Source organism: Ischnura elegans, chromosome 2 (genome assembly GCF_921293095.1).
Source record: "Ischnura elegans chromosome 2, ioIscEleg1.1, whole genome shotgun sequence".
NCBI classification, from domain to species: domain Eukaryota; kingdom Metazoa; phylum Arthropoda; class Insecta; order Odonata; family Coenagrionidae; genus Ischnura; species Ischnura elegans.
In genome coordinates, this window is record NC_060247.1 from 25723647 (window position 1) to 25750512 (window position 26866).

Consider the following 26866-nt stretch of genomic DNA (forward strand, 5'->3'; position numbering starts at 1 on the left):
CAAATTTGATTAAATATATTGAATGTATTGATCATGCGGGACATTTTCCAACTGGGACTGTGAAAGGGAATTTCGTTCTGATGTGGATGAGTACATACTTTTTTACAAGCAGCTTATTATCAAGGACTTAATACATAGAGCTTTGCTGCATGAAATAAGTCCTTATTACTAAGCTACAGTGAAATCTTAAAAGTCATAATTTATAAGAAGCACAAGTTTTTCAATACAAAGGGAAAATATATAAATACAGAATTCAATAAAGAAGTGATCCAAAAAGAGCTACTACCTGTCAACTATAGTCACAAATTCATTAAATGACTTCATGACTACCCTGAAAATAAAAGGAGAGAAAATAACCCTAGATGTAATGCAACCTGAGATGATAAAATAACTGACAATGAAATCAGGAGAGATAAACAGTGCCTAACTGAGGTGAAAAAGTTAACAGTATTTGCCTGAAGATGCTGTCAACACGAAAGATGAAATGCAATTACAAAATCAAAAACCTTTCATAAAAAAAATGATTCATGTCAAATATTTTTATGCATTATGATGAATAACTTTCTTTTGAAATGCAGTTGAGGAAATGTGTCAGCACTTTGAAGATTCTCCACTTATTACCACCTTATTTGATTTCTGAAGCCAAAGGACACAAAAGCAAATGAACCACATTTTGGAAGTAGAAAATTTTAACAAAAGGCATCAGTTCTCATCCTAAATCAGCTCTCAGCAACAGAATACAAATAAATTATAACACAAATATTATACTTCCATTATTGAAAATTTTTCAGAAATAAAATTATTTTGTCATGACTGTTCACGTAATGGTACAGATCTTAATTCCGGTCCCTGGTAGTATTAGTGGATTGAATTTATCATTACTTAAATGCATGACCAGCCACAATGGTTATAATAATTAATTAACAAACTTAAAAGAAAAAGAGATGAGTGGAGTGCACAGACAAACATTCATTCTACATGAAATAATAAGATGTGAGAGATGTAAAATAACTTTCATAACTACCCATACCAACGAGGCATTCTGTCTATTACTGTCACTCATAAGCACATAATGCAATTCATTTTTATGTTATTTGGGTGCCTTTGTTCAGTGTAATGCTGATGTGAAAATTCATCAGAAAAGCAATTCATTTCATTCCACGAAGTTTTTCACAATTGCTTGGATAGCTGTTTCACTGATAAAATAAAAGTTTGACCAATGGCATTATTCCCAAAATGAGATGCGATGTCATATCAATGTCACATAATTCAACACTATACAAAAATAATTTTGATGAAAAAATTAACTTAAAACTCTGAAATATAATGCTTAAAATTAAGTTCCAAGACGACTAAAAACTCCTGTCCTGAGAGTTATAGAACCGGTTGGTTTTCTGGAAAATGTCACCGGAGTGTGACGTGGTTTAGGTAGTACCGAAGAACTTGCAAAAGTCACTCTCTGCTCAAGACCTTTCACTCCACCATCAGCTTCTGATATTCCAGGAACTATTGGTGACTTTTTCAACATAACCTATAGAGCATCAAATGGAAAAATAAAATTATTACTCCCATGTGCTATAATAAAATATTCACAGATATTCAATAAAAATAATGGGAAATAAGTAAAGCAGCTGTTTAACATTCGCATTAAATACCACACTTAACCTAGCATGCAATGATCTTCAATAAATATAGCACAAGTATTTTTCTGAAACTCAATAGTTCATGCATCATCAAAATGGAATGCAACGAACAGGGAGTTGACAAATGAAGATGCCTACAGGAGCTTACATGAGTGTGAAAAATTGGTCGACATGTTATTTTAAATTTCTCTATCATTTAATACCTCTGGAGCAGAAGACAAAAATCACATCATCTCTGATAAATCATCTAGTCACTCATGCAAACACACCTATTCCTTATTTGCAAGTTTTATGCATTTGAAATCATCTCTACTAGGTCTCATTATTAAGAAATGTTATGTAATATGCCTTTAAAATTCTGAAGTGCATCAGATAACTCACTAAGATAGCATTCGAACAACGCGGCAGGTTTCTCAGATTGTACCTACTTCAGAAAAAATCTACAAGTGATAGTCAATAACAGAGCAATGCCACAAATAAGCCCCTTATAAGTGTCTACTTAAAAAATAGCTCCATTTATAATTCACAGATCTAGCTGCATATTACAGATAAATGCCGACCGATCTCCTCATAATGCATTTCAATTCATGGTGCGTACTATACCAATTAGCATTGATTGAATCCCTCTTAGTCCTTGATTGTTATGAACTACAATTAATAAAAAAGTAACTAATTTATATTCATGGTTTAATGAGAAGTAATTCTTTAAGTGGAATTTCAATGCATTTTACAATATAAGAAAATAGCTCCTGTTACATAGCATCAACCAAAACAGAGGTATACACACATTTCACTCAATTTTAAATTCCAAAGAACATACTCTGATGTCAAACTCAATTATGACATCATATAAGTATGGAAAAATAATAAACAATAAAAAATAAATCAAGGAAAATATTCAAAACTAAGCAAACCAACGTAAGGAACTTGACTTCAAATTTTATTACAAAAAGAAAATTCAAACAATACATATTGATTGAAATTGTAAAAACAGTAGAATTAAACAAATTTGAGCATTTCAATATATACATAAAATGTCTGTTTTTTAAATCCTAATATGAAATACAAATAAACCCTTAATCATATCTGATACAAAAACCAAAGCTCTCACGAAGAGATTTCACCATTACACAGCTTAAAAATTGCATTACCAGCATGGCAAGTACAGCAAGTATTCTTATCCTGGATTAAATTTCAGTTCTTGAACATATTTTCTGAACATTTGTTACACATTAATAGCCAAAATCACAGAGGTAGGTGGTAAAAAATACAATTGCATATCATTCAAAGAAATTAATGAATGGATTGAAAACACTTTACCTACAGAGCAGTTGTCCAATAAAAACAAACAAAATATGTATAAGTTCTGTTAATTTGAACTCTTTTAGGCACATCATTAAATTTGTTACAAAATGTTAAGCCAAATGTATATTTTTTAAATCAAAATTTGTCCAAAATTATACAAATAATTATGCATTACTAATATTGTCAGTCAAACCATCACTGACCAAAATTTCTTTCAGCGTGACAGTTTTTTTATTTGAGCTTTACGTACAGCACCCACCTTTTTAGTCTTCATAGCTGAGGTAGGCTCTCCTCCTGACTTGCCAAGTCTTTGCTTGACATTTAATTTGACAGCATTGATGGGGTTGCCTACCAATATAAGGTCAAAGGATTAGAAAAATCACAAGATCGACTTTATAAAAGAATCTACTTATCTTGAACAACTTAACTTAATTTGAAAGAACACAAATATTGGTACAGAGAGAAACATATAACAAAGTGCCGACCACTAGAATGGACTTACTTATGGTCTGTTTTTTATGATAAAACAAACTTTCAAAATGAGTGGAATGAATATTCAAAATTTCTCATAACATGATAAAAATATGAGTAGCTGAAACTTTTCCTTACAGTAAGAATGTTAAAAAGGTAAAAATTAGTAGTCCAGAAACGATGAATCAAGGAAAATCACTACATATCACACCTTATGGCAAACAAGCCATTAGCACAGTAGAGGAAACCAAAATGTCCACCCATTACCCTCATTTAAAATTACAAAATAATGAGAATACTTATCTGCAACTATTTTGCATTCATTAGTGAATATGACATATTTTAATCAAAGTGAGGTAATACATAGATTATTTATGTACCCTTGAAAAGAATATGCCAGCCTAATTCAGCATAGTCATAGTTCTAGCATTAAGACGCCTCGCAACATATATATTTGCTATCTTTTTATAAATCACTTCCAGCCGACTATAGTTACAAACTTCGAAAATCAGAACTAGGAACTACTGTAAATTATACATATCATTAATCAATCCCTCAAAGTAAAAAACAAGGAAATTATGGACAAATTTCACGGCACAGGATTTAGTTCTTTTCTGGCGAACTCTTAAGATTAGGTAATACTTCTCGGGTTTCCAACTGGGCCAGGTCTTCCACTGCCGACTTTCAATGGTTAACTCTGCCGTCGTCTTAAGGGCAATGATGCTGGGTTGCATTTTCTTGCCTTTATATATGATTTCAAACAGTAAGTTTAAACATCAGCAGCAGAAGACCAGATCCCAATAGAAATTCGAGATCATCTCCAATAACAAGATATCTTCAGTGAAATCCATAAGATATAACTACAATCTGTGATTGCATAGTTTTTTTATTATAAATATCTAAAATAAACAGAAGAGGTGGCTTTGCCTCATTTTCTAAAAGAAACACTGAAATATATCCAGGAAGTAAGCGAGAAAGGGCTTGGAAATAATCAGTAGATTATAGAACCCACACAAAAAAGGTAATTATGAGGATTTGCAAGCAGCAACTTTACCAACTTTCATCGAATAGACAGCTAAACATTAAGTTGTGCCACTGATTTTATGATTAATGGCACAGCTCATGACACAGGAAAAAGTTGTGATATCATCATGGTCAAAGATGATATTGAAGAAAGTTATGGCAGTTGCATATTTGTCTACATCAATTGCACTCCACGATGATCCACAATTCTCCACGATGATGATACATAAGCATTATTTAGAGGGTGTTGCAGAAAGACCTTTAAGCTTCACAAGCCCCACTCTATTTAGAGCAAATTTGCTTTAAAGCAAATAAAAACTCTTGTGTGATCCCTTGTTGAAATTGAACTCAACTCAGATTATGTTTCCAACATGTACTAGGAGGGAACACTCAAAATTAAATAATGGTTTTTGATACTTTAAATAAAAAAGATGAATGAAAAACATAAAGGCCAATTTTCAGTGCTCAAATTCTATTTTTAAACCAGATAAGTAGCTTTAAAAGTCCGCTAGGAGTTTCAGCCACGCCCATGCCGCAAAACGCCGTGTGAACCTCATGAATTTCGCGAAAGTAATGCTTGAAGAAGCCTGAAACACATTGCGTTCGTGTAAAAAGGCCCAAGTTTTTCATCATGGTAAAACAAAACGTTAATTTTATTCTGGCTGATTCCAGGATTCTACTGACATTATTGGCAGAGAGCCTGGACAATTTTTTGTCTCAAAACGGATCATTACAGGTTTTTTATCATAATTTTGCTGTCATTGCTTTATATGCTTTTATTAATGGCAATGCAGCTTTTTAAAGTTAGGAATTGGGCAAGAGTTTACGTATCCTTTTACCGACACCTCTACATCGTAGGGATTTCCAAAACGAGGTTCACCTGACAGTAAATTGTGGATAAAATTCTGGGATTGGTGTTAACGTACAGTTTGAAGTCTAGTGAAAGGAGTCACACATTACGTTGCATTATTTGACACTAATTCTATTTCGATTAATATAGGTTCCAACTATTTGCTAGTACTCATTTAGTATGCATGTGCCACTGGTTTCTCTGTTGTGTTGTAAGACTTGCAAATTTATCCGTGTTTACTGTTTACCACTTGTACTTCTATTTATCAACATGGCAATACTCCCGGGTGTCAATTTTTCTTATTTCTGCTTTTTGTGAGTAATATGATACTGTAGTATTTTCTGGAGTTTAATTTGAGATTATCATGCATTATGTTGAACTATTAGAAATTTCATTAGGTTAGCGTCAAAGACCCTCTCCATTGCAGTGGTAGGCTTTTAATACACAAGATAAAAGGCAAGAGTGAAAACTGGGGCAAATATGTAGTAGATCCACACGACATGACAAATAAATCCAACATAAATTGAAGTAGAATGATAAATTTGCAATCACGAAGCAACATTTCCCGTTGAGCAAGTTGCTCAAGCACATATGAAGTCTTTGCGATGTGTGGCCAGAGACAAGAAAAGGAGTATTGGAAACTACCCTTCTTTGAGAAGCAGAATTGGTGCCGCAGGAGGATATTCCTATGGAACTAATAATAGGAAAATTGGCTTCAATTACCTCTTTACATAAATGAATAAACAACTGTGTAGACCTTACTACTTATTTATTCTTTTTTACAGACTTATTCCTTGGCACTGGTTTGATAATTAAAAATCTGTATTAACTCTTGAGATGATTTTCACATAAATTGCCCACTTTTACACATGTAGCTAAGTAAAGCTAAGCCTCATTGAATTAGTCAGGATATCAGGATAAGATAAAATGAGTTGCTTCAAGGATGCATTCAAATTTCATTGAACTCCCATTCTCAATGGACTGATGCAAAACATATAGATAGATATATTTCCCAAAATATTACAACAGCCACTAAGGAATCTGAGCAGAATTGTGGCCTGTAAACTGGTCACAGATTCAACCCCATATCCAATAATATTTTCTCAGGTCAATTTATGATGCCTAAATTCCTAAGGGCAAACAAATAAGTGCAAAATAATTTATGGAACTCTGATGTACCAAAATGCACTTTGGGTGAATTTTAAAGAGGTCTGCACAGAAAGGCTTCCATTTCGACCTTGATTAAACTTCCTGAGGAAAAAGTAAGATACCCAGGTAGCACATGAATGCTTGTAAAGCTATTTTTCATGGAAACAATATTTTTGATGAAAAAAAAATCATCACTCAGAGCTCCATTTATTATACGTGAAGATAATCTTCTCGCATAATGAAAGACATTTGGAAACTTACTCAGTATTCCCGCAGAATTAGACTTTGTTCCTTTCTTCAGGATGACCTTCTTTTTTGTGACCACTGATGGATTGGATGGTGAATCATGAGCTTCCTGTATCCCGTTTGAAATTCCAAGTTTCTTTTGCTGCCCCAAACGGTTAACTACTCCTTTCTTTCCTATTTTAATGTTATCAGCCCTCATAGTACCAACTGGCGAGGGACTTGACACTTCTTCTTCATACAACGCTGAAATAAAAGAAGTGTCCCTTCACGCCATTCCCTCACAGATAAACCCAGTAGGTAAAAGAAATTCAAGGAACTTACCCACTACTCTCTTATCACTAACACCTGATGTCTTTCGAACAGCTGATTTTTTAAGGACACCAACATATTCCAGTGGTTCTTCACTTCCCTCATCCATCATTTCAGTGAAAGATGATGAAGACACCTGGGACTTGTCTCCCAAACGATTAAACACAGACATTACCTAAAAGATGAGTAGCATGAGTATCTAGGTGGAAGACGCATAAATAAATAATTAGCAAAATCAATTAGTGAAATGTACCTTGTCAGATAATTCTGACTTGATTATAGACTCCCCACATGTCACCGTAAATTTCGGCTCTTCTGCTCCTGTTGTACTGGTTACATTTCCATCCCCCAGTCTTTCAAACACAGTTCTCTTTTTCGATGGAACCTCTGAAATATGTGTGATACAGGGATAGGTATTCCATAAATATTCAAAAGGCAATCATACTTTGAAAAATAATCTATGCTATACAAAAATAATTTTTTGCATCGATGAGATGCATTCACTTTCCATCTTCCGTTTTTTCTAGATGACCGAGATTTACTTCAGACTTAACAATTGCATATTTCTTGGCAAACCTAAAAATATTTATGCATAATATCTTTTGCCATTAAAATTCTTGGAAGGAGGTGATGTTTGCCCTTGCTGTAGTATGTTTCTAAATGACAAACATACAGCACTTTGACAAAAAATAAGGGCTAAACCACCATACTTCAACATAGAAAGAACTATGTACCTTGAAGAGCTGGTCTTTAAGGTTCTCTCCTATGTTATTTGGTGATGAATGAAGGAATGTTTTGGAAACATAAGTATGCTTCATGATTTCCAAGGTCTGTAACTGCTTGCTTTTTGTTGCTCTCTGGTATTCTTATTGGCATGTTTTGAATGCTCCTGATACATATTCTTTCATTTATGTAAAATACAGTGTTGGTAAGAAATTGAGTAAAAGTAATCGGATTACTAGTAATGATTATTTTTGTAGTACTTTATACTTTTAATGATTACTTTTTACGAAATGAAACTTTTACCTACAATTTACTCCATACAATGAAAGAGGAATAGTTACTTTAGTTTTACTTATTATTTGCTCGTAATAGGGTGGTTTCCTATTATTTTTTTATTGCCTGAATCAAAAGATTATAACTCCTGGAGTATGCATTTCATGCTTTTAGATTTTTAAATGACGATATCTATTTTCCGCCATTAAATGAAAAATGAAAATTTTCAAGCGTGCAAAAACACGACGGCTGAGTATGAATGCTGGGAAAAGCCTGTGTGACATCATTCTGGCTCCTGCTGCCACTGTGTGAGGTGACCTTAGGGTGAGGATATGTGTGCCGCTGCGATGCAGGCTGTTAGCATGTAGCACTTGGCTTAAATAAGGATTATTAATACCCTATCCAACGAAGGAAACTTTCCGACCATAGGCAGTTTTAATAGGTGATTATTAAGAGATGTTTCCCTGAGCTCTATGCCTCATGCATGCATTGGTAATCTCAGACAATGTAAAACTCCTATCTACTCATATAGAATCTAGGTCCCAGTGACGTCACATGGAGTGCCATCGCATGGCCACCAATCTGGCCTTTTTCAAATGAGGTTAAAATTGACCATTAACATTCGTCTAAACTGGGATTTCTAAAACCAAATAATTTGTACATTATGAATAAACTAATGTTGGGTAACGAATCGCAATCAATGCCTTTCATTTTCTTTGATGAAGGAGACTACCCTATTGATGATTACCCTACTCACTCCCATGTAAACTTGAATAACTTTCAGGTAGCTTTGCTGGCAGGTATACAAGCTTGAACAGGGAAGAATTCCAAGTTGTGTACCCCCAAGTTCAAGATGGAAACGCTGCTTCGGAAACACACAAGATAGGCATCATTCTCCCCCCTTCCCGATATTTTTACATGTGTGCCAACTGGGTTAAATTCATTGTTGCTAACGGCTTCCGGGTGCAGCTGCGTGTTGCGCTTTGTCGTGCAAGCTTTCGCGACCGTTACAGGACGCATTATCAGGCGATGAATGAAATTACGGAATTGGTTGTCAATTAAAACACTCGTCCAACCTCCCCCATCCACCGGAGTAGTGGGGGAGGAGGGCGGAGCTGACGTCAGCAGAACTCTCACCCCTGTCCTTGAGCGGCGAGCGGACTCTTCTTATCTAGCGAATAACCTTGTTGGTAACATATTCGCCGTTTTCTCTTTTGAAAAATCGTTTTCCACGTCTGGCTGAGTTTAACACCATCCACTCTGTTGAAATTTTGGGGGCATTTTTCAATCTCAATGGGGTAAATTCAGTCATTGAGTTCTTGAAATATTAGACTTAGCCCTTTCCCCTCTTTGATACAAATTGCTGGCATCGCACCTGCCACAAGATACATGAGTAGTGTAGGAAAATACAAGTGCATAAAAGTGGTTCTTGTTCGAGTGAAAAGTTTTGCACAAGGTCTACACGGACGGTCTTCTGAGGACCTAGTGAACAAGGAAAATGGTAGAATTTCAGTGTGTGTATGTAAATTGCATATTTCCATGAAAAAAATATTCTTGACATAACTTATTATCATATAGGTTGAAGTTAAAGCTGGTGTAAAAATAGACATTATTTCTAAAAAAACAATGTATCTCTCCAAAGAACTTGTGATTTAAAAGGGAAAGCGCATGCGCTTTTTCAACTTGATTTCATGTCTAACAAATGCATTTGTTAGACATGAAATAAAGTTGAAAAAGCGAAAGGAAATGCAAAATTACAAAAAATGGGTAGAATATCTGTGATTTCTGCATTATATTCTATGCATTTCTCAGTAGATAGTATGCATAGAAATACACTGGGGAAAGATGAATCTTTGAGCTTCAATATGAGTTATAAAACATGACAGTAAATGCATTGGGAGCAGCACTGAGTTAAGCACCCAAAGTGGAAACCTACTTCCCTTGTTTATTCACAAATTAAATCTTACAAACAGTGATTGTAATTTTACTGACTAATTTTTAAAATCACTAATTTGTTCTTGTAATTGAATACTTTTTTTATGAAGTAACTGTAATTGAGCCCAGTTACTGTTTCTCTGCACTTCTACCAACACTGAATGTATATGAACAAAGAATTGATGTATATAACACATATAGAAGTGCACCTTGATTTGTGAATGGCATCAATCCAAGGGTTCCATTTAGAATAGAGACACGAAAACAACTGCCTTCCTTAACTGGTTATGAACCACTACATATACCCACACATATTTTCACTTCGCATCTGATCCCACCACTACCCAAAACAGAAAGCAAGCACAATGACACTCATTCACCATGTCTTTTCAGTGCCAGACGTTACATTCTAGACAAGGGTAAATGCCGCCACCTCAAGACCTCAATAGTAATGACTTCAATTGACATGAGACTTTCCAAACAACTAGGGATAAAGCCCTAGGCACATTATGATTATACAGTAAAACCTCTTTACATCGTAATGGAGGGGACCAAAATTTAGGCAATTTGATGTATGGAGGTTCACTATAGCGAGGTTTTAGTGATAGGCACAATTTTTTCATATCCTTTGGAAATGAAAGGCACTACTGTCTTTTAAACCATTATATTTATGTGTTTAAACACACATGCATGCATCAGTGAACATGCATTTATTATTTAATAATTAAAGAAAGTGATCGCTATTGCATGATTTTTACCATGATTCGAGAGAAAATGATGTGATCTCTCTCAATTCAACAGTCACTTAAAATGATTAGGATAGTTGAATACCTTTTTTCTTATTTACTGTTAGGTATACTCTCATATTTAACAAAATGGCCAGAACTAATGATTAACGTGAAAATTACAGCTTAATAAGGTATATAAGAAAAAAAGAGTGAAACATTTATTGCTGAAAATGTCATTCCACGTACGTGATCGGGGCTGCATTAATGGTCTCTTGTTGTCTCGGTACAATTTGCGGAGGTAGTTAGGCCGTCTCGGGGGTATCTCCTTGGTATGATGAGTGGAGGTTTTACAATATAAAGAGGTTCACTACATAGAGGTTTGCCTATAAATTTACATGTAAATCCGACGGGACCGTAGGGGTGGTATGATGTATGGAGGTTTTTGATGTAAAGAGGTTCACTACATAGAGGTTTTACTGTAAAACAGAAAAGATTTCCACACTCCTAAGATAGCAAAACATGATGATGAGATACACATGTGCAACTAAGATAGCCAAAATAGTCTGCAGAAAACTAAGTTCCTACGGGCAAAACTAACTGCCATAAATGCCCACGAGGGTGTGTCAATGGGGATTTAACAAGGCAGCCAGACACACAAAGGTGATATGTCAGGAGCCTTCAAGGCATACCTTCCAGAAAATAAAATAACAAACAAAAACAGGTTCTCTTGGGCCTTTTAATCTTTTGAGTGGACCACAAAGTAACTTTACTAGAAGATACCACGTAATTACACAACAAGATGAACTTCTCAAGAGTAATCAGGAGACCTTGGGAAGGTATTATGACATTTCATAGAAGTGGGATATTTTTTATTTGAGCACTAAATCCTCTCCAATTTTGGTTTATAAAAAATACTTTGATGTGTAATTGAGTTTTCAATGAGAGTCTCGATTCTGAATAGGTTAAAAGGTTTTGAATAGGATAATAATAGGAGGGTACATCAGTCAACTGTGATAAAGTTATGAAAATAGGAACATGTCAAGTGAGACCTGTTGTAAGCTAGAAAACCTAACGGTGGAAATGCAACATTTGAATCTGATGATCTAGGAACCAGCAAAATAAAGTGGCCTAAAGGGGGCGACTTTTGGAGTGAAAGCTATAGGATTATGCATGCAGGATCCCTTAATGCTGGAGTTGGGATAATGCTCAGAAAGACCTTTGGAATGTGTGTATAAAGCTTCCTAAAGTACAATGAAAGGATAGAAGGATAGTTATGGTATAGTTAGAGACTAAAATAGTTTATATGTACTGTAGTGGTACAGCTCTACATACCTATGACAGACTATGAAGATGTAGAAATTGAAGATGTCTACAATGATATCACATACATAATCAAACAGGTAAGGGGTGAAAATAAGCTTGTTTTAGACGATTGCAATGCTGCCGTCAGCAAAATCCAGGATGGAAGAATAACAGGAAATTAAGGATTAGAAAATAGAAATGAAAATTATGGGATTCTCCACAGCGGACATATGGTTATTTGAAGACACGAAGCACTAGCAGTTGGGGGAAGGGAAGGAAGGAACAGAAAGGATAGGAGGAGAGGGGGTTCTCCTTATTCGCGGATGGATCGTCGGATATTCGGCTCTCCACTCAGCTTCAATGCAAAAAAAATCATTTCGACATTGGCCAAATCTAATATCTAATTCTTCAGGTGAGAAAGCCTCATTCTACATGCTTCAGGATTGATAAATAGGATATAATTTTTCATGTTTCTTTGAATCCCATTATTTTGAGTTATGTAAGCTTCTTTCGCTGCATTTCCTGACCGATTGGCAACAGCTGTAATCAAAACTAAGCGATTTTGTTGTATCTAGCTGCTCTCCTACCTTCCCTCAACACCTGGATGAGGGGTATCGAAAGGGAACCCACGACATGAAACATTTCGGCCAATTTGTAAGTTATTCAGTACTATGGTTATACCGTAACTACCCAGCACTCATTGTCAGTTTGAAAACACCATCATGAGTGGTTGTGTTTTGCGGTTGGACAGTTTTTTCATTGAGGTTTCATCTTTAAATATCGAATGAAGGAAAGGAATTTTAAAATTCCAAAAGCTAGTGATACCGCTCATACCAGGGCAAGTGAATTCAGCTCAGAAGGATTTTATGTGAAAGACAAAGTATTACTGTGCAAAGTTTGCGAAAAAAGATTTAAATTTGAAAGATGTGACACATTGTTAAAGCACATCAGTAGCGATAACACATAAACGTGCGAAAGAAAGGGGACCCGCAAAACGACAGCTACCATTTGAACAGACAATCACTCAGTCAAAGAAAGCGAAGGAGGAGCTTGTTGTTGCTACTGCTGAAGCATTTTTAAAGGCTTTACTCATTGTCAAGAAACTTGACAATCCCAAAAATTCTGGAATGGCTCTCGAAGTATACACATATAAGGTATTGGGGATTTGCCATTTGCCAATCGTATTCGCCAAGACTACATTCTTGAACCATTCATATAACTTGAGCCGATATAAATTGAATTATTTCCTTCATTTAGTTTTATCAGAAATTTTGTACAATCGAAATTGTTTTAAATGTTATGTAAAATGCTTAATAAAAGTATTAGTATTCATGAAATGTGTACCATAAAATAAATGCCTATAAACGTGAAAAAATTTTAGCGTTATAAAAACACCACCAAGATATTCTATAACACCAAATTCACATGGTTTTAAAACAAATTTTAGCAAAAAATAAAACCACTTTCACAGACCTCTACCTATAACACAAATAGTGTAGTATTCATTTTGGTTGCCACATACAGAGATAAGTCCTATAATATGGTATGCTGACAATAATGCTTAAATTGATGACATTGTGCTTCCAGGATTGAATTTTCAGAAGTACATTTTTTAAACTATGCTAAAGTAAAAATAATCAATAACATTCTTTTCTGTATCATACAGCAGTTATTATCCACATTCTTTCAAGTATTGACATAAGAAAATACAAGAAGCAAAAAACCCTGTCAACAACTTCAGAGTTGTTTATTGTACCAGTATTGTGGCAGGAGCAAGCACCCAAACTGTGATTGACTTACACCATTATTCTTAATTAATCTCGTCAAAAAGTAGTAGTAGATTTAAATGGCTTCAGCATTCCAACATTTAGCAGCCTCTAATTTCTGTTAGTCATACAGAAGCAGGAAGACTGATCAATTTCAATCAATTCATGAGTATGAAATCAGGACTATTAAGTCAGTGGGCCAGGAGGAATGCTGTTTGGGTCCTGTTTACACTATGAATAAAAGTTTACTTTCCCTTTTACATGTCCTTTATAGCTCTTTAAAGAAGGGAGCCTGAGACAAATATTCTCTCTCCTATGAATGATCCTAAATTAAACTTTAGGCACTCTATAGAACACTGAAACAAGCAATAAATTTTTCAATTCCTTTCTAAAATACCATATTATTGAAAACTTATAAATATAAAATCATTTTGTAACATTCAAATTTAAACATTACTTTTCCAACACCAACAAATTAATACTGATCATGAGCAGTGTAAACAGTTTATTTTCTGCAGAGGTGATGGTCACCATACGGAGTACGATTGAAAATAGGCAATAAGTAATGAGATATCTTGGCAATATTTTGGAGTCTTCTACTTACGTAAGTTAATAAACTCACTACGTAAGTTTATTTTAACTTACGAACAACGTATCTTGCTCGTATGTCGAAGAATTACTATATAGTATGAACATGACTCAATCGTAGGACCACTTTCACACTAAACGATTCTCCGCCGGCCACAGTTCACGGCATGGCACACGGCGTTGCAGAGTCGTCTCATCTGAAAGCCGCCTGAATTTCACGTGAATGGTGGCCAGCAAAAAGTCGTTCCATCTGAAAGTGTTCTCGATGTAGCATTGAGTGTATTTAACACCCTAGACGGATTGCCGGGCCGGATTGAAATGGGCAATATGCCATCAACGGCACAATTCGACTCATTTGAAGACATCCATGGAGACCAATGGTTGAAAGAACAGCGCCGTGCCAGGGACGGCGGCAGGCAAAAAGTCGGCTCGTTCGAAAGCGGCTGCGGCAGAAATGTTACAATGTTGGCGAGTGTGACAAACTGGCGAACCCTTAAATGCACGTGTTAGCCAGCAACTCTCAAAAGAAAAAAACGTGGATGCCATGCAGTCTGAAAGTAATACGTGCGTTTTCAAATCTTTTTTTTTTCACTTTTCAGCCTTTAATACGCTGTAGACCATTTTGGCTTTGGCCACCAAGTTCAAATCCTCATGACTATTTTGAGCTGGTTCCAAAGTACCAACTTTAGGCGATCGGTTCGCGATACCAGTTCCACAGGCCAAGAACCGGTAGAATCGAGAACCGGGTACTAGAACCTACCTATCTCTACTTCATTTTAATAATATGAATTTTACCCCAAAATTAAGGACACTGGACACTCTGGAAATCAGGAAATAAAGTTTAACATGAAGAATTCTGACAATTTTAATATAGGCATGTAATACACACCATGTCAAGGACATAAATGTAATTTGCCATCCAATAGAGGAAAAGCACACCAAAATAAAGGCCAGTATTTGATCAGACATACTTGATATATATAACCAGTGCTGTTGCTGGGCTGGTACGGCATACCCCCTAAAATCCAAACTCATTACAAGCCAACCGTTTAAACTACCTTTTAAATCAGTAAAAAAGAGCCTACTGTAAAATTTCCAATGGATTTCAGAAAGAAAATCAGAAATGACTACCTACTTGTTCAGAGTTATCTCGTGGCACAACTTGGAACTAATATAAGAGTTTCACATTTCAATCGCGGCCGGATGCATAAAACATGTTAAGCTGTTGGCAAATTTTGGTGAGTACCGCCTAACTTTTTTCTACAGCACTGTGTATAGCGAAGTGAGATCTGTAGTACTTTAACCCATTTATGCCGAAGGTTTGAAAAATGCGAATTTTACCCTGATTTTTACATTTTGTCGATAAAAATACGTATGAAAACAATATCCGAAAGAAAAAATAATGTATCTCTTGCCAATTATTAATTACGAGGTGTTCCAAAAATGGAACGCTAGGCAAATCCACTACTATGACGTACTCATTGATAGCATGTAAAAAATTTGATTCAGACTTTTATTAACTCACTATTAAGAATGATATCCAGGTTAACACTTAACATGGAAGGAAACATTGCAGTTTTTACATTGAAAAGTGGTATTTTTGTTGCTTTGGACACAGCGAGTTTGCTTTCCCTGCGTTACATTCCGATGATTCATGAGGTCATGACGTGAGTCTAGTTTACGATTCATAGATTTCATGATTTCACGGTCTGTCTTTCCCACCAGGCTCAATAGAATTACTGTATGTCTCTATATATTGACAGGTCAAACGGCGACGAAACTCAAGAAGATCCAATGGCTTCTTATCGTCTTTATGCAATTACCAAGCATTTTGTAAAGCCAGCTCAAAGCAGAATAACCGGAGGGCTCAAATACCATTTCTTTCCACTGTTTGATGCTTGAAACTTGTCAATATTTTCATCAGCTCGGCCCACTCCTCCCATATACTGATTATAGACCTTGATCGAATTTGGCTGAGTAACTTGTATCTTTCTTCTTCTATCTGCTTTTGAGAATAATGACTGACTGTTACAAAGGATTGACACCGGCACCAGAAGATGCAACAGTTACAACACTTTTATCATTTCATCTACAAACAATATTGTCTTTCCCATCAATTCGGTAATCGAATGTGCCCCAACATTTTTTATTTAGAGTAACATCAGATAGCAAAGGAGGTTTGTCTACGCGATCTTTTCTCGCTATGCCAGTTGCTTGGTGGACCATAGAATGAAGTTTATCAAGGAGTGCAATGTTTGTAAACAAGTTGTCGAACACAAAATGGTATTTACCGGGATGCTGCGTTGTGAGTACCTCAATGAATTGCAAAACAATTGAAGCACTTACACCATATTATTAGTATTGAGTGTTCGGTTTTTTCCTTGATAAGGCTGAAACCAGCAAATGTAGCCTAGACGCACCAGAATTTATATATACCCAAACCGAATAGGCTTACCCCGAATGAGCTGTTTGCACCCATCACGACCGAAATAGGGAATCATGGCCTCATCAAAGCTGATGAAGTATATTTCATTTGGCACAAATTTCATACATCTGTCATTCAGACGCTCAGTTAGGCCGCAACTTGGAAAACTTGTCCGTGTGGTTCACGTTAGAGTTGTCAGCAAAATGCAAATTTGAAAATATTGTTTCAAATCGGTCACGTCTCATTGCACCACTAACTAGAGAATTACGCGAATCTGGTCTTTGCTCCCAAAGCATACTTCTTCTCGGAACAGAGACGTAACCACTCAGGAAAATTATTCCCAAAAAACACCGACAGCCAGTTCAAGGTTCACTTCAATGTCCAGAAAGAGTTCTAAATATTCTGTAGGGGTTTTCATTTTCGTGATTTGTTCTTCTGAAACTCTACCTTCTACTGGCTGGGCAGTCGGATAGGCTTTCTTTCATTTGCGCACAACTTTGGTTACGTTTTTTCTTTGAGTAATAAGAAGTTGAGGCGAAGCGGAAGCCGATGCACCGCCATTTTCAGTTGTATCACCATCCGGTATCAGAAAAAGGTAAAACTTCTCGTCAGAAGAACCATGAATGTGATGATCAGAAGCGCGCAGCAATGAACCGGGAAGATAATTAATTGTTAAACGCCTAATTACTTACTTGATTTCAAATTAAAGTGAATTTTTCAGTGCGCATGTATGCACGCATAATAGTAGTGGATTTGCCTAGTGTTCCAAAAATGGAACACTGTTAAATAAAAGCTTATAACTAAATCAAAATACGCTGATTCAAAAATGTCTTCAATAAGCACTGTAGGTTAACTATTACTGAACATGCAGGGAAAAATTTACAACATTTGCACGTAATGGCAAATAGTTATTAATATAACATTAGAGATGGTCATAGAAAAACTGCCTTGAAAAAAAAGACCGATATTTCTCAACACACTGGCTGCGATGGGTTGGCAAAACTGACTAAATCTTTCCGCCCCATAATGCAATATATCTTTATAAAGAGGTAGAGAAAGAAAAACCGTGGCATATTTGTATATAATGAGTCGTAGTTATTAAATTAGAAAGTCACAGCAGGTGTTCCAAAAATGGAACACTAGGCATAAATGGGTTAAGAAGGTTAAGTACAGAATAAACTGGGAGGTTTTCAACACATGTAGCCATTTATTACCAAGGCTGTGAACCTAGTTTCTAGCAAGACCAGCTCTTCTTCCAATCAACTCCACAGGGTCTACTTAATAAAAAGCATACAACTTATGTATTCCTTTCTCCTGAGGATCAAACTTCTTTAGTAAGATCCTCAGGTCTTCAATCATACAATGATCATCCTCATGACATCTACTTGTCAAAGGAAGAACTCCTAAGCACCTATGGACTCGGAGAGCAAAAGCATAGTTCAAATCGTCAATAAACGATGGGAGCAGTCTGCTAAGGTGATCGCTTATAGACGATGAGAGCAGTTTAAGGGTTAAGATCTAAGGGAACATTCCCCATAACAAAACCACAAAAAATTGGCATAAAAATTTCATAACTACTTCGTGCAATTGACTGGCCATATATGAAAGAAATTTTCAAGTTGAGACGTTTCATGATACTACTGAAAGAGGAGTTAAATTGGTGGAAGAGATTTATAAAATTAATAATAAATTGACAGTGATAAATATAACATTGAAGGATATATCGACCAAGTTTAAAGTTTATCTAAAGAATTTCATGCTTTTACGGTGAGTGAGAATGAGCAACAAAAGTTGAAAGTATGCAAACTGCGTGCCACCCACAGTGGCGGACTCGGGTGGCGCACGCTCACTCTCGATGCGATATATCGGGAACGAAAGGGCAGAAATGAAATAAATTTGAGGTTATACTCTGCAAACGTCTAACAAGTTGTTGTAGAAGCCAAAAAAGTGATAGAATAATCCAAGAGTGACATTATCTTCACTTATGTCCCAAAAACACCCAAAAATACCAAAATTTCAAAACTTGCATGATGCGGCACGTTTTCCCGGCATCCGATTGCAAAAATAATTTTCATGATTCATTTTCTCAACAAATGGAACAAAACTGGGGGGCGTCCCAAAAGATATTCGAAAACTTTAAAAATAAGGACCACCCTAATGTACGTATATAATCAAGTATTCTATTCCTTATATTGCCTCTGATTTATACAATGAAAAAGCAACAATAGGGTGGTTTCCCATTATTTTTTAATTGCCTAAATCGAAAGATTATTACTCCTAGAGGACGTATTTCACGCTTTTAGATTTTTGTATGACGATTTCTATTTTTCGCGATTAAATGAAGTGAAAATTTTCAAGCGCGTGAAAACGCGACGGGTAAGTATGAATGCCAGGAAAAACTCCGCGTGACGTCGTTCTGCTTCCTGCTGCCGCAAGTGAGGTGACCTTGGGGCGAGGCTCTGAGCGCTGATACGACACAGGATGCTAGCAGGTAGCTGGGTACCATGCTCGCTGGTAGCACTTGGCTTAAATAAGGATTATTAATACCTTATCAAATTCTGTGCCTCATGCATGCATTGGTAACCTCAGACGATGTAAAACTCCTATCCTCTCGTGCAGAAACTAGGTCCCTGTGACGTCACGTGGAGTGGCATCGCATGGGCGCCAATCTGGCCTTTTTCAAATGAGGATAAAATTGACCCTTGCCATTCGTCTAAACCGGTATTTCTAAAACCAAATACTTTGCATATTATGAATACACTAATGGTGGGTAACAAATCGTAATCAATGCCTTTCGTTTTCTTTTATGAAGGAAACTACCCTATTACATCTTGATTGCCATCGGAGTTTTATGATCATCCGTCATACTGCTGTGAATATTAAACTGTCCTTATAGTCATATTGTGGTGATAATAGACCAGTAGAAGTGAAGGGGAATGGATATTTTACACTTGTAAATTGTAATTTTTGGCTAAGCTAGTTGCACAGCGGATTGACAATATTGCACCGAGGTGATTGACAATAGTTTTCCCTGCAATCATAGGGAGAAAGAAGTAGATGAAGTGTATGAATAGCTCGAGGAAATAATTAGAGACACCCCAGGTATCTGGTAGTGATGAGGGACTGGAATGCCTCAGTCAGGGAATGGAGGGATTGACACAAAATAGGAGATTTTGGACTAGGAATACGGAATGACAGGGGAGAGAAAGCAGCAGAATTTTGCAGGAGAAACAAATTATTCACCACAAACACGTGGTTCAATCATCATAAAGGGCAAAGGTACACACGGAAAAGTCCAGCGGATGTGGAAAGATATCAAATAGACTACATTATGGTAAGACAAGTTTAGGAATAGTGCGAAAAACTTGCGCAGCTTCCCTTCAGTGGATGCAGATTCAGACCACAACCTAGCGCTCATGAAATGCAACGAAAGATTTAAAAGACCTAAGAAAGTTAGGAAGGCAAGGAAATGGAATGTAGAAGGAATGATCCTGAAGTGTTTCACTCGAAAAATTGTACTACACCATACGAGAATTTCTGTATGACATCCGTGTTTAATAATTTTCGTATTCTGTATAAATATAAACCGGGCTTCGGAAAATAAGTACCATAAACAAGAGGGCGGCAAATGACATGTGTGGTGTGTGCTCTGGCAAGGTAAATCCGAATAGCCAACGCATTATTTGCAATAAGTGCAATGAAAAGGTTCATAAAAAGTGTTCGAAGTTGAAGGATAGTTCATTTAAAGCTCTCATTGCTGATACAGAGCTGGAGTGGTTTTGCTGCAAATGCAACCCGAATACGTCGTCACAAGCTGAATCTTCTGATTCACGTGGCTCCTGCTTTGGCATCATCAGTCAGTTAAAATCGCTGATTTTTTGATTAAAAAAGGACATTGAAGAGTTAAAATTATGCGTGACGCCTACATGCAACGGATCAGTGGATAATGTCTTTCTTGGAGACCGTCGTTGCTGAAGTTCGTGAACATGAGTCAAAGGCGAAAAATCTCATCATATTTGGCATGAAGGAGAGTTCAGGATTGATCAGTGACCTTAAAATGTGAAATCTTTATTTCAAGAGATCTCCTATGTGTCGTGCGAGTCAATTCACGTATCTCGAATTGGTGTCCCGAGTCGAACGAATCAGTCAGATCGTGTTAAACCTATAAAAATCACTTTTGACAGCGAGAAGGATGCCTTCCAACTTTTCTTTGACTGCATTAAGGCAAAAAATACCTCTCCTGCTTTGAAAAGACATAATGATCAACAAGGACCGAACAAAAAAGGAATGGGATTACTGTATTGCTTTGAAATATGAACTGTAAAAGGTGAAAAAGGTGAAGTTAATCTAATGATCAAATATGTTCATGGTATTTCAAAGATAGTAGGGAGAGAGATGCATCCAAAAAACTTGTAAAAATAAATAACCTCTCAGTTTATTACCAAAATGTTCGTGGCCTAAAGACGAAACTCAAAACACTTCAGTGCACACCAGTCTCTTTTGATGTTATTGTTTTAGTTGAAACGTGGTTATCTTCGGATATTCTATCGTCTGCACTTGGGTTTGACAACTACATCGTCTTCAGGTGCATCAGAAATCCAGGTACTAGTGCCAAGAAGAGAGGTGGTGGTGTACTAATTGCAGTACACTCAAATTTTGCTGTAAAAGAAATTAGCCTAATGACTGATGACGTTGAACAACTGATGGTTTCCATCTCCATTGGTACAGCAAAAATCTTGATTGGTTGTGTCTATTTACCCCCCAAACAAGACACTTATGCACAGCACTGAACCAGTGTTGAAAAATATAGTGTTGAGCAAAATTTTTTCTGATATCTTAATTCTTGGCGATTACAATATACCTGACTTTACTAGTGGTGCTAATAATGTAGTAAGTGCAAAGTCCTTAATGAACACAGTTGAGTTGCAAATGTCTCATGTTTTATATCTTTACCAAGTAAATACAATCCCCAATCGACATAACAAAATTTTAGACCTTGCTTTTTCCAATAATGAAATGCTCATTCCACTCGCGGACCCTCATCCACTGGTTCCTATAGATAGTTATCATCCTGCCCTTAACTTTATTCTTACGTTTGAACACAATCAATACCTAACCACTGAGCCCTTGTTAAAATATAATTACAGCAAATGTAACTTTGATGAGCTAAATTTACAACTTCAAACTATTAATTGGTCGAGTATTTTGTCCAATACTACTGTAAATGATGCTTTCTCCTGTTTCTATGAAATTGTATATAAAGCAATTGATACTGCTACTCCTAAGAGATTTTGCCCAAATAAATCCACTTACCCTAAGTGGTACTCAGTGACGCTTATTTCTGTGATAAAAAATAAGAGAAGGCTACATGCTTTATACAAAGAGACAAACTCTGATATAATTCATCAAAAATTTTCACAATGTAGAGCAAAATGCAAAAGATTAGCTAAAGAGTGTTCTGATGATTAAATGAATGATATTGCTCAATGCCTTCCAAGTAATGTGAATTGTTTTTGGAAGCATGTGAAGAGACTACGCAATGAGCACAATCAGCCAAAAAACATGTCCTTGCATGATGTAAATGGTGAAGATTCCTATAGTATAGCTAATTTACTTGCATCACATTTTTCATCTGTGTACTCTTATCTCTAGTCCTAAAATGCTTTATGATCATACTCTGTCCACTTATATTAATTTTAGCTCCTTATCAGTATCTGTTAAGGAAATTGAAAATGTATTAAAAAGCCTAAGCACAGATGTAGGATGTGGTCCTGATAATGGCCCTGCTATAATATTAAAAAACTGTGCATCGGTGTTGGCATACCCCGTTTATATTAATTAGTAAATTTTTCTCACATGGTGTTTTTCCAGATATTTTAAAACCTAGTTATGTGATACCCATATTTAAATCAGGGGATAAATGTGATGTAACTAACTACAGACCTATTACCATCCAATCTGTACTTGCTAAAATCATGGAGAAGTTAGTCCTTAATTCTTTTTCTCCAATGCTGAAGCACATACTGGTTACCGAACAACATGGTTTCAGAAAAGGAATGTCTACCACCACTAACTTAGCTGTTTTTAATACTTTTATAAATAACTTCTTCAATGAGAATAAGCAAGTTGATGTAATTTATACAGACTTTGCCAAAGCCTTTGATAAGGTGAATTTTGACTTGCTGCTTCATAAATTGAGCCTCATTGCCATACATGGTCCTATGCGGCATTGGATAAAGAGTTACCAGTTGTTTCGAAAACAAATGGTAAAAGTGGAGGATGCTACCTCCAAAGAACTTAATGTCACCACTGGTGTCCCTCAGGGGTCACATCTAGGTCCCATTCTTTATCTGATATTTATAAATGATATTAGTAGTATTATTTATTCCATTCTCCATATGATGTATGCAGATGACATTAAGATCTATAATACCATTTGCAACAATGAGGACATTTTAATACTGAACGGTTGCATTTCTAGGATTTATGGATGGTGCAAATCAAATCTTATGACTCTGAATGTAAACAAGTGCAGTGTTATATCCTTCACTTGGAGGAAACTTTGTCATAATTTTAGATATATTATTGATAAAGAAGCCATTCCAAGAGTCTCAACTGTGAAAGACCTGGGTGTTTAATTTGACCAAGCTCTGTCTTTCAATGCTCATATTGAGCATATTGTTTCAAAGTCATTACGTATGCTAGTATTTATAAGTAGGCTGCTCAGTGACACAAAAAACATTTATTTGCTAAAAGTCTTGTACTCAGCACTGGTACGTCCTACTGTTGAATATAGCAGTGTTATCTGGTATCCTTATTACAAATAAATAAAATTGAGATAGTACAGAACAGATTTTTAAGAATAGTAAATTTCTATGCTGGATTTCATACTCAATACACCTATCATATATAGAAACTCTTCAAATATTAGATATGGAACCTTTACTGGTCAGAAGGAAACTTAATGATCTGTTGTTACTATATGAACTATCCCATAATGTGGTATGTTGCACTTGTCTAAATGATATTAGTTTTAATTGCTTATTTACCTCAACAAGAAATTGCAACACTTTCTTTGTTAAATTTTGTAAAAAAATATTGTTTATAATGATTTTGTCACCAGGGCAATGAGGTTATTTAACAGTGCATCATATGTGACTGATGCTGACATATTTTATGATTCATTTGACTCATTTAAACGAAATATGTTAACCTATTCGCTGTCAATACACTACCTACCAACTTGATGTAAATTGTATATGATATGCTACCTTTATTGCACAATAATTGTAACCGTAGATGTATTACTTTTCTTACAATTAATATTTGTAAATTGGGTTTACTCCCGTAAAATAAATAAATTATTATATTCAGTTAAACGAAGCATCACTATTGATTTCAATTAAAATTAAACTACAAAAAAAGATAACTGCCAAGAGCAATAACGCGTCCCCAATACTAGCATGCAGTCATTCATTAATCCACATGCTTCAGCGCACCAACTGTTTGATGACACTGCGCGACTCTTCTGAGAATCATAAACAATCTCAATAGAATGCGGTTGGATGAGATCAGGAAGCTTAAAGTCATTATTAATCATTTTAAAACGTTATCATACTTACGTAAAGCTTGCTCCTCTAATATCCTTTTGGTTCTTGGAGTACTGCCGGAGGGCATGATTACTTTGTACTTTCCTTCATGCTCCGGCAGAACTCTTCGGGGTTTTTTCACAGGTGGAGGGGCAGCGACAGTTTTCTCATCTTTTTTCACCACATCCACAGGAGGGGTTTTCATTTTCACAGCTTGCTTTCCAGATGACAAAGGACCTAATCTTTTAGCTAAACTTGGGGATAACTTGGCTGTTACCGGCTTCTGGATGTCTGGCGAATTTTTTACCACCTGCTCCACTGCTACTGCCAAGAATATCTGCATAAGTAACTTAAACTTAACAACAATTTTAAAAAATCCTAGAACATTCAATAAGTCTCACCGGTGGGTTTCTTTGCTGCAGGTACTTCCGGGGGTACAAGTAAAATTGTATCGCGCGCCTTCTACAAAAGTAATGAACAACATGCTTACAGAAAAGGATCAACAATTTTAAATATCTCACAAATAATTCCTCCACAATAAGCATATGAATAAGTGATAGTCAGAGTGCTACACTCGATACCACAATAATGAAAACGCTTACTTGTTCATGGACTTGCTTGGCATGCTTCAAAATGGCTATAACGTCTCCCATTAAAGTGATGCCCATATCCCTTAAAATTTCCTTCGTTAGGTCAAGCAGCATGTCCATCCTAATGCGATTACTAGAGAAAGTCAGGGCGTACGTTGCCGCCACATCTGATGGAATTCCTGCATCGTTAAAAAACTTGATCCAGGCACCTGAAAAACAGAATACCTTGAATTATTGAAAACACAGTTTAAAAGCACGGAGTAAAATACATATTCACAAAATATTTTACCAGCCATAGCAGCTACTGTTACAATCACTAATGACTATCCGCCGAAAAGCGGTGAGAACAATTACACAACATTGTAATGTTGACAAAACTCACCCGTACAACTGCCCGCCATGTTTCGCGAATCCAGCAACATCTACCAACTTATCCGAAAACACTTCAAACAGAATTATTGCAATAAGATTATAAAAATTACGAAATTTTTATTTAAAAATTAAAAAACACTGAAAATCTCTTCCAAAAGAAGGAAATAAGCTATATTTTTGTTTAAGAAAATTGATTTTAATTATCCATACCCCTGTGGTCACGTGACAAGACGGAGACGGGAGCTTCGGAAACGGAGTGCCATAGGAGGGATCGTACGGTGAGTGAGGTGGTGTCACGCCCTGCCTCGATAGCTGTTGTGGACGTTGTATACGGCTAAAGCGAGTCAATACGAAAGTTCTACGATGACACAAAACGCGATGAATAACGCGGAGCCGTATGGTGACGGCTACATGCAGCCTGAAGAGGAATGGGAGAGAGAAGGACTACTCGACCCGGCGTGGGAGAAACAGCAAAAGAAAGTAAGTCCTTAATTTTTATTAGAACTCCGTATGAAAGCCCATGCGATTTGCAAGTAGCCATCCAGATGTATTGCGTTGTAGTGGGTTCGTTCGTGCAGCGCTTAGAGCGTCGATGTGGAGGTAATGGAACGACAACAAATCAATCGTGACATAAACAAGTTTGTGTTCATGGGAGGTTATACTTGGGTCAACGGTTTTCGAATCGACCAAATTGGTGGTGATTCCTTACTATAGGGATAATGTTTGTATGCCGTACCAGATCACTGCTAGTTTGACTCTTGATATATAAGCTTCTTAAGTCGCTTGACCGTTGCAGTAAGCGATTACCTAGTATGCGTCAACATACCTCAGTATTATTGTTGTTTTTTGATATCTCAACCTCTTCCTTTCGATAATAGTACGCGTAAAGAGGAAATTTTTTATACTTGGTTTTGGGAATTTTTCATTCCATGACTTTTATTTTGTTGCTTCATATCATAATATTTACAGTATTAGTCTCGTTGCGGGTTTATGATGTATTCGTGTATAGTGTGTACTTCATTATTTACATGTGATCATTGCTGGGTGGCTATTGCACTATTTCCTTTATAGCTCATTTTGTATTCATTGATTTGTTGTTTATCGTTAATGTGATCTCAGGACGTATTAGCGTCCATATTTTTGTCATAGCACTTTAATTAAGGCTTTAGTTAAGCCATTGATTCGCCCATATATGTCGTATTTTGATACATATAGCCAGCAACTTTCATCGTTGCTGCACAGCATCCCTCATCAGGGGAAAGCGTGCGCAGGCTCGGGTCCACCTTTGTGTCCCGCACGTACGCGGAATGGCCAGCCTAGCCACGGAGAGGGGGTCGTGAGATGTAAGGACTGGGGCGTCGGAGGAGATATTGGGTTACCCTATTCCCCCACCCCGATGCCCAAAAATGGCTTCGAGGCTCATATTCGAGAGCAGCAGGAGTCGACTAGGACCTAGCCGTGGTCCCGGAGCCTGGGTATGGGAGAGAGCCCATGTTAATGGAATTTAGGAGGGGATTGGGGAAACTAATTCGAATTTATGTGGGTGTTTACATCTAATTATCCTCAATTAGTGAACTTT

The 26866-nt window shown here is 36.4% G+C and overlaps 2 protein-coding genes across 6 annotated transcripts in view; one reads left to right on the top strand and one right to left on the bottom strand.

The window, feature by feature from the left end:
- On the bottom strand, positions 1 to 25586 carry LOC124153486 (uncharacterized protein C19orf47). 3 transcript variants are annotated; one of them, XM_046526678.1, is made up of 10 exons: positions 25498 to 25586; positions 25298 to 25358; positions 24928 to 25124; positions 24727 to 24787; positions 24359 to 24646; positions 7250 to 7383; positions 7009 to 7171; positions 6703 to 6930; positions 3208 to 3296; positions 1 to 1531 (listed from the first exon to the last, which is right to left on the bottom strand). In XM_046526678.1, exons 2-10 carry the CDS (start codon positions 25335 to 25337, stop codon positions 1337 to 1339), a joined length of 1395 nt encoding a protein of 464 aa, XP_046382634.1. In that variant the 5' UTR covers positions 25338 to 25358; positions 25498 to 25586; the 3' UTR covers positions 1 to 1336. The 3 variants fall into 3 exon arrangements, with proteins under 3 accessions (XP_046382634.1, XP_046382635.1, XP_046382636.1); XM_046526679.1 differs by lacking the exon at positions 25498 to 25586 and having other exon boundaries at positions 25298 to 25376; XM_046526680.1 differs by lacking the exons at positions 25298 to 25358; positions 25498 to 25586 and adding an exon at positions 25205 to 25291.
- The window catches only part of LOC124153484 (alpha-actinin, sarcomeric), a 66632-nt gene continuing 65316 nt past the window's right edge, over positions 25551 to 26866 (top strand). For 2 of the 3 annotated variants that reach the window (XM_046526677.1, XM_046526676.1), the window contains exon 1: positions 25551 to 25767. In XM_046526677.1, coding sequence (XP_046382633.1) covers positions 25651 to 25767 — 117 coding nt within the window. In that variant the 5' untranslated portion in view covers positions 25551 to 25650. The remainder of the gene's footprint in view (positions 25768 to 26866) is intronic. The other variant, XM_046526675.1, reaches the window with a different exon arrangement.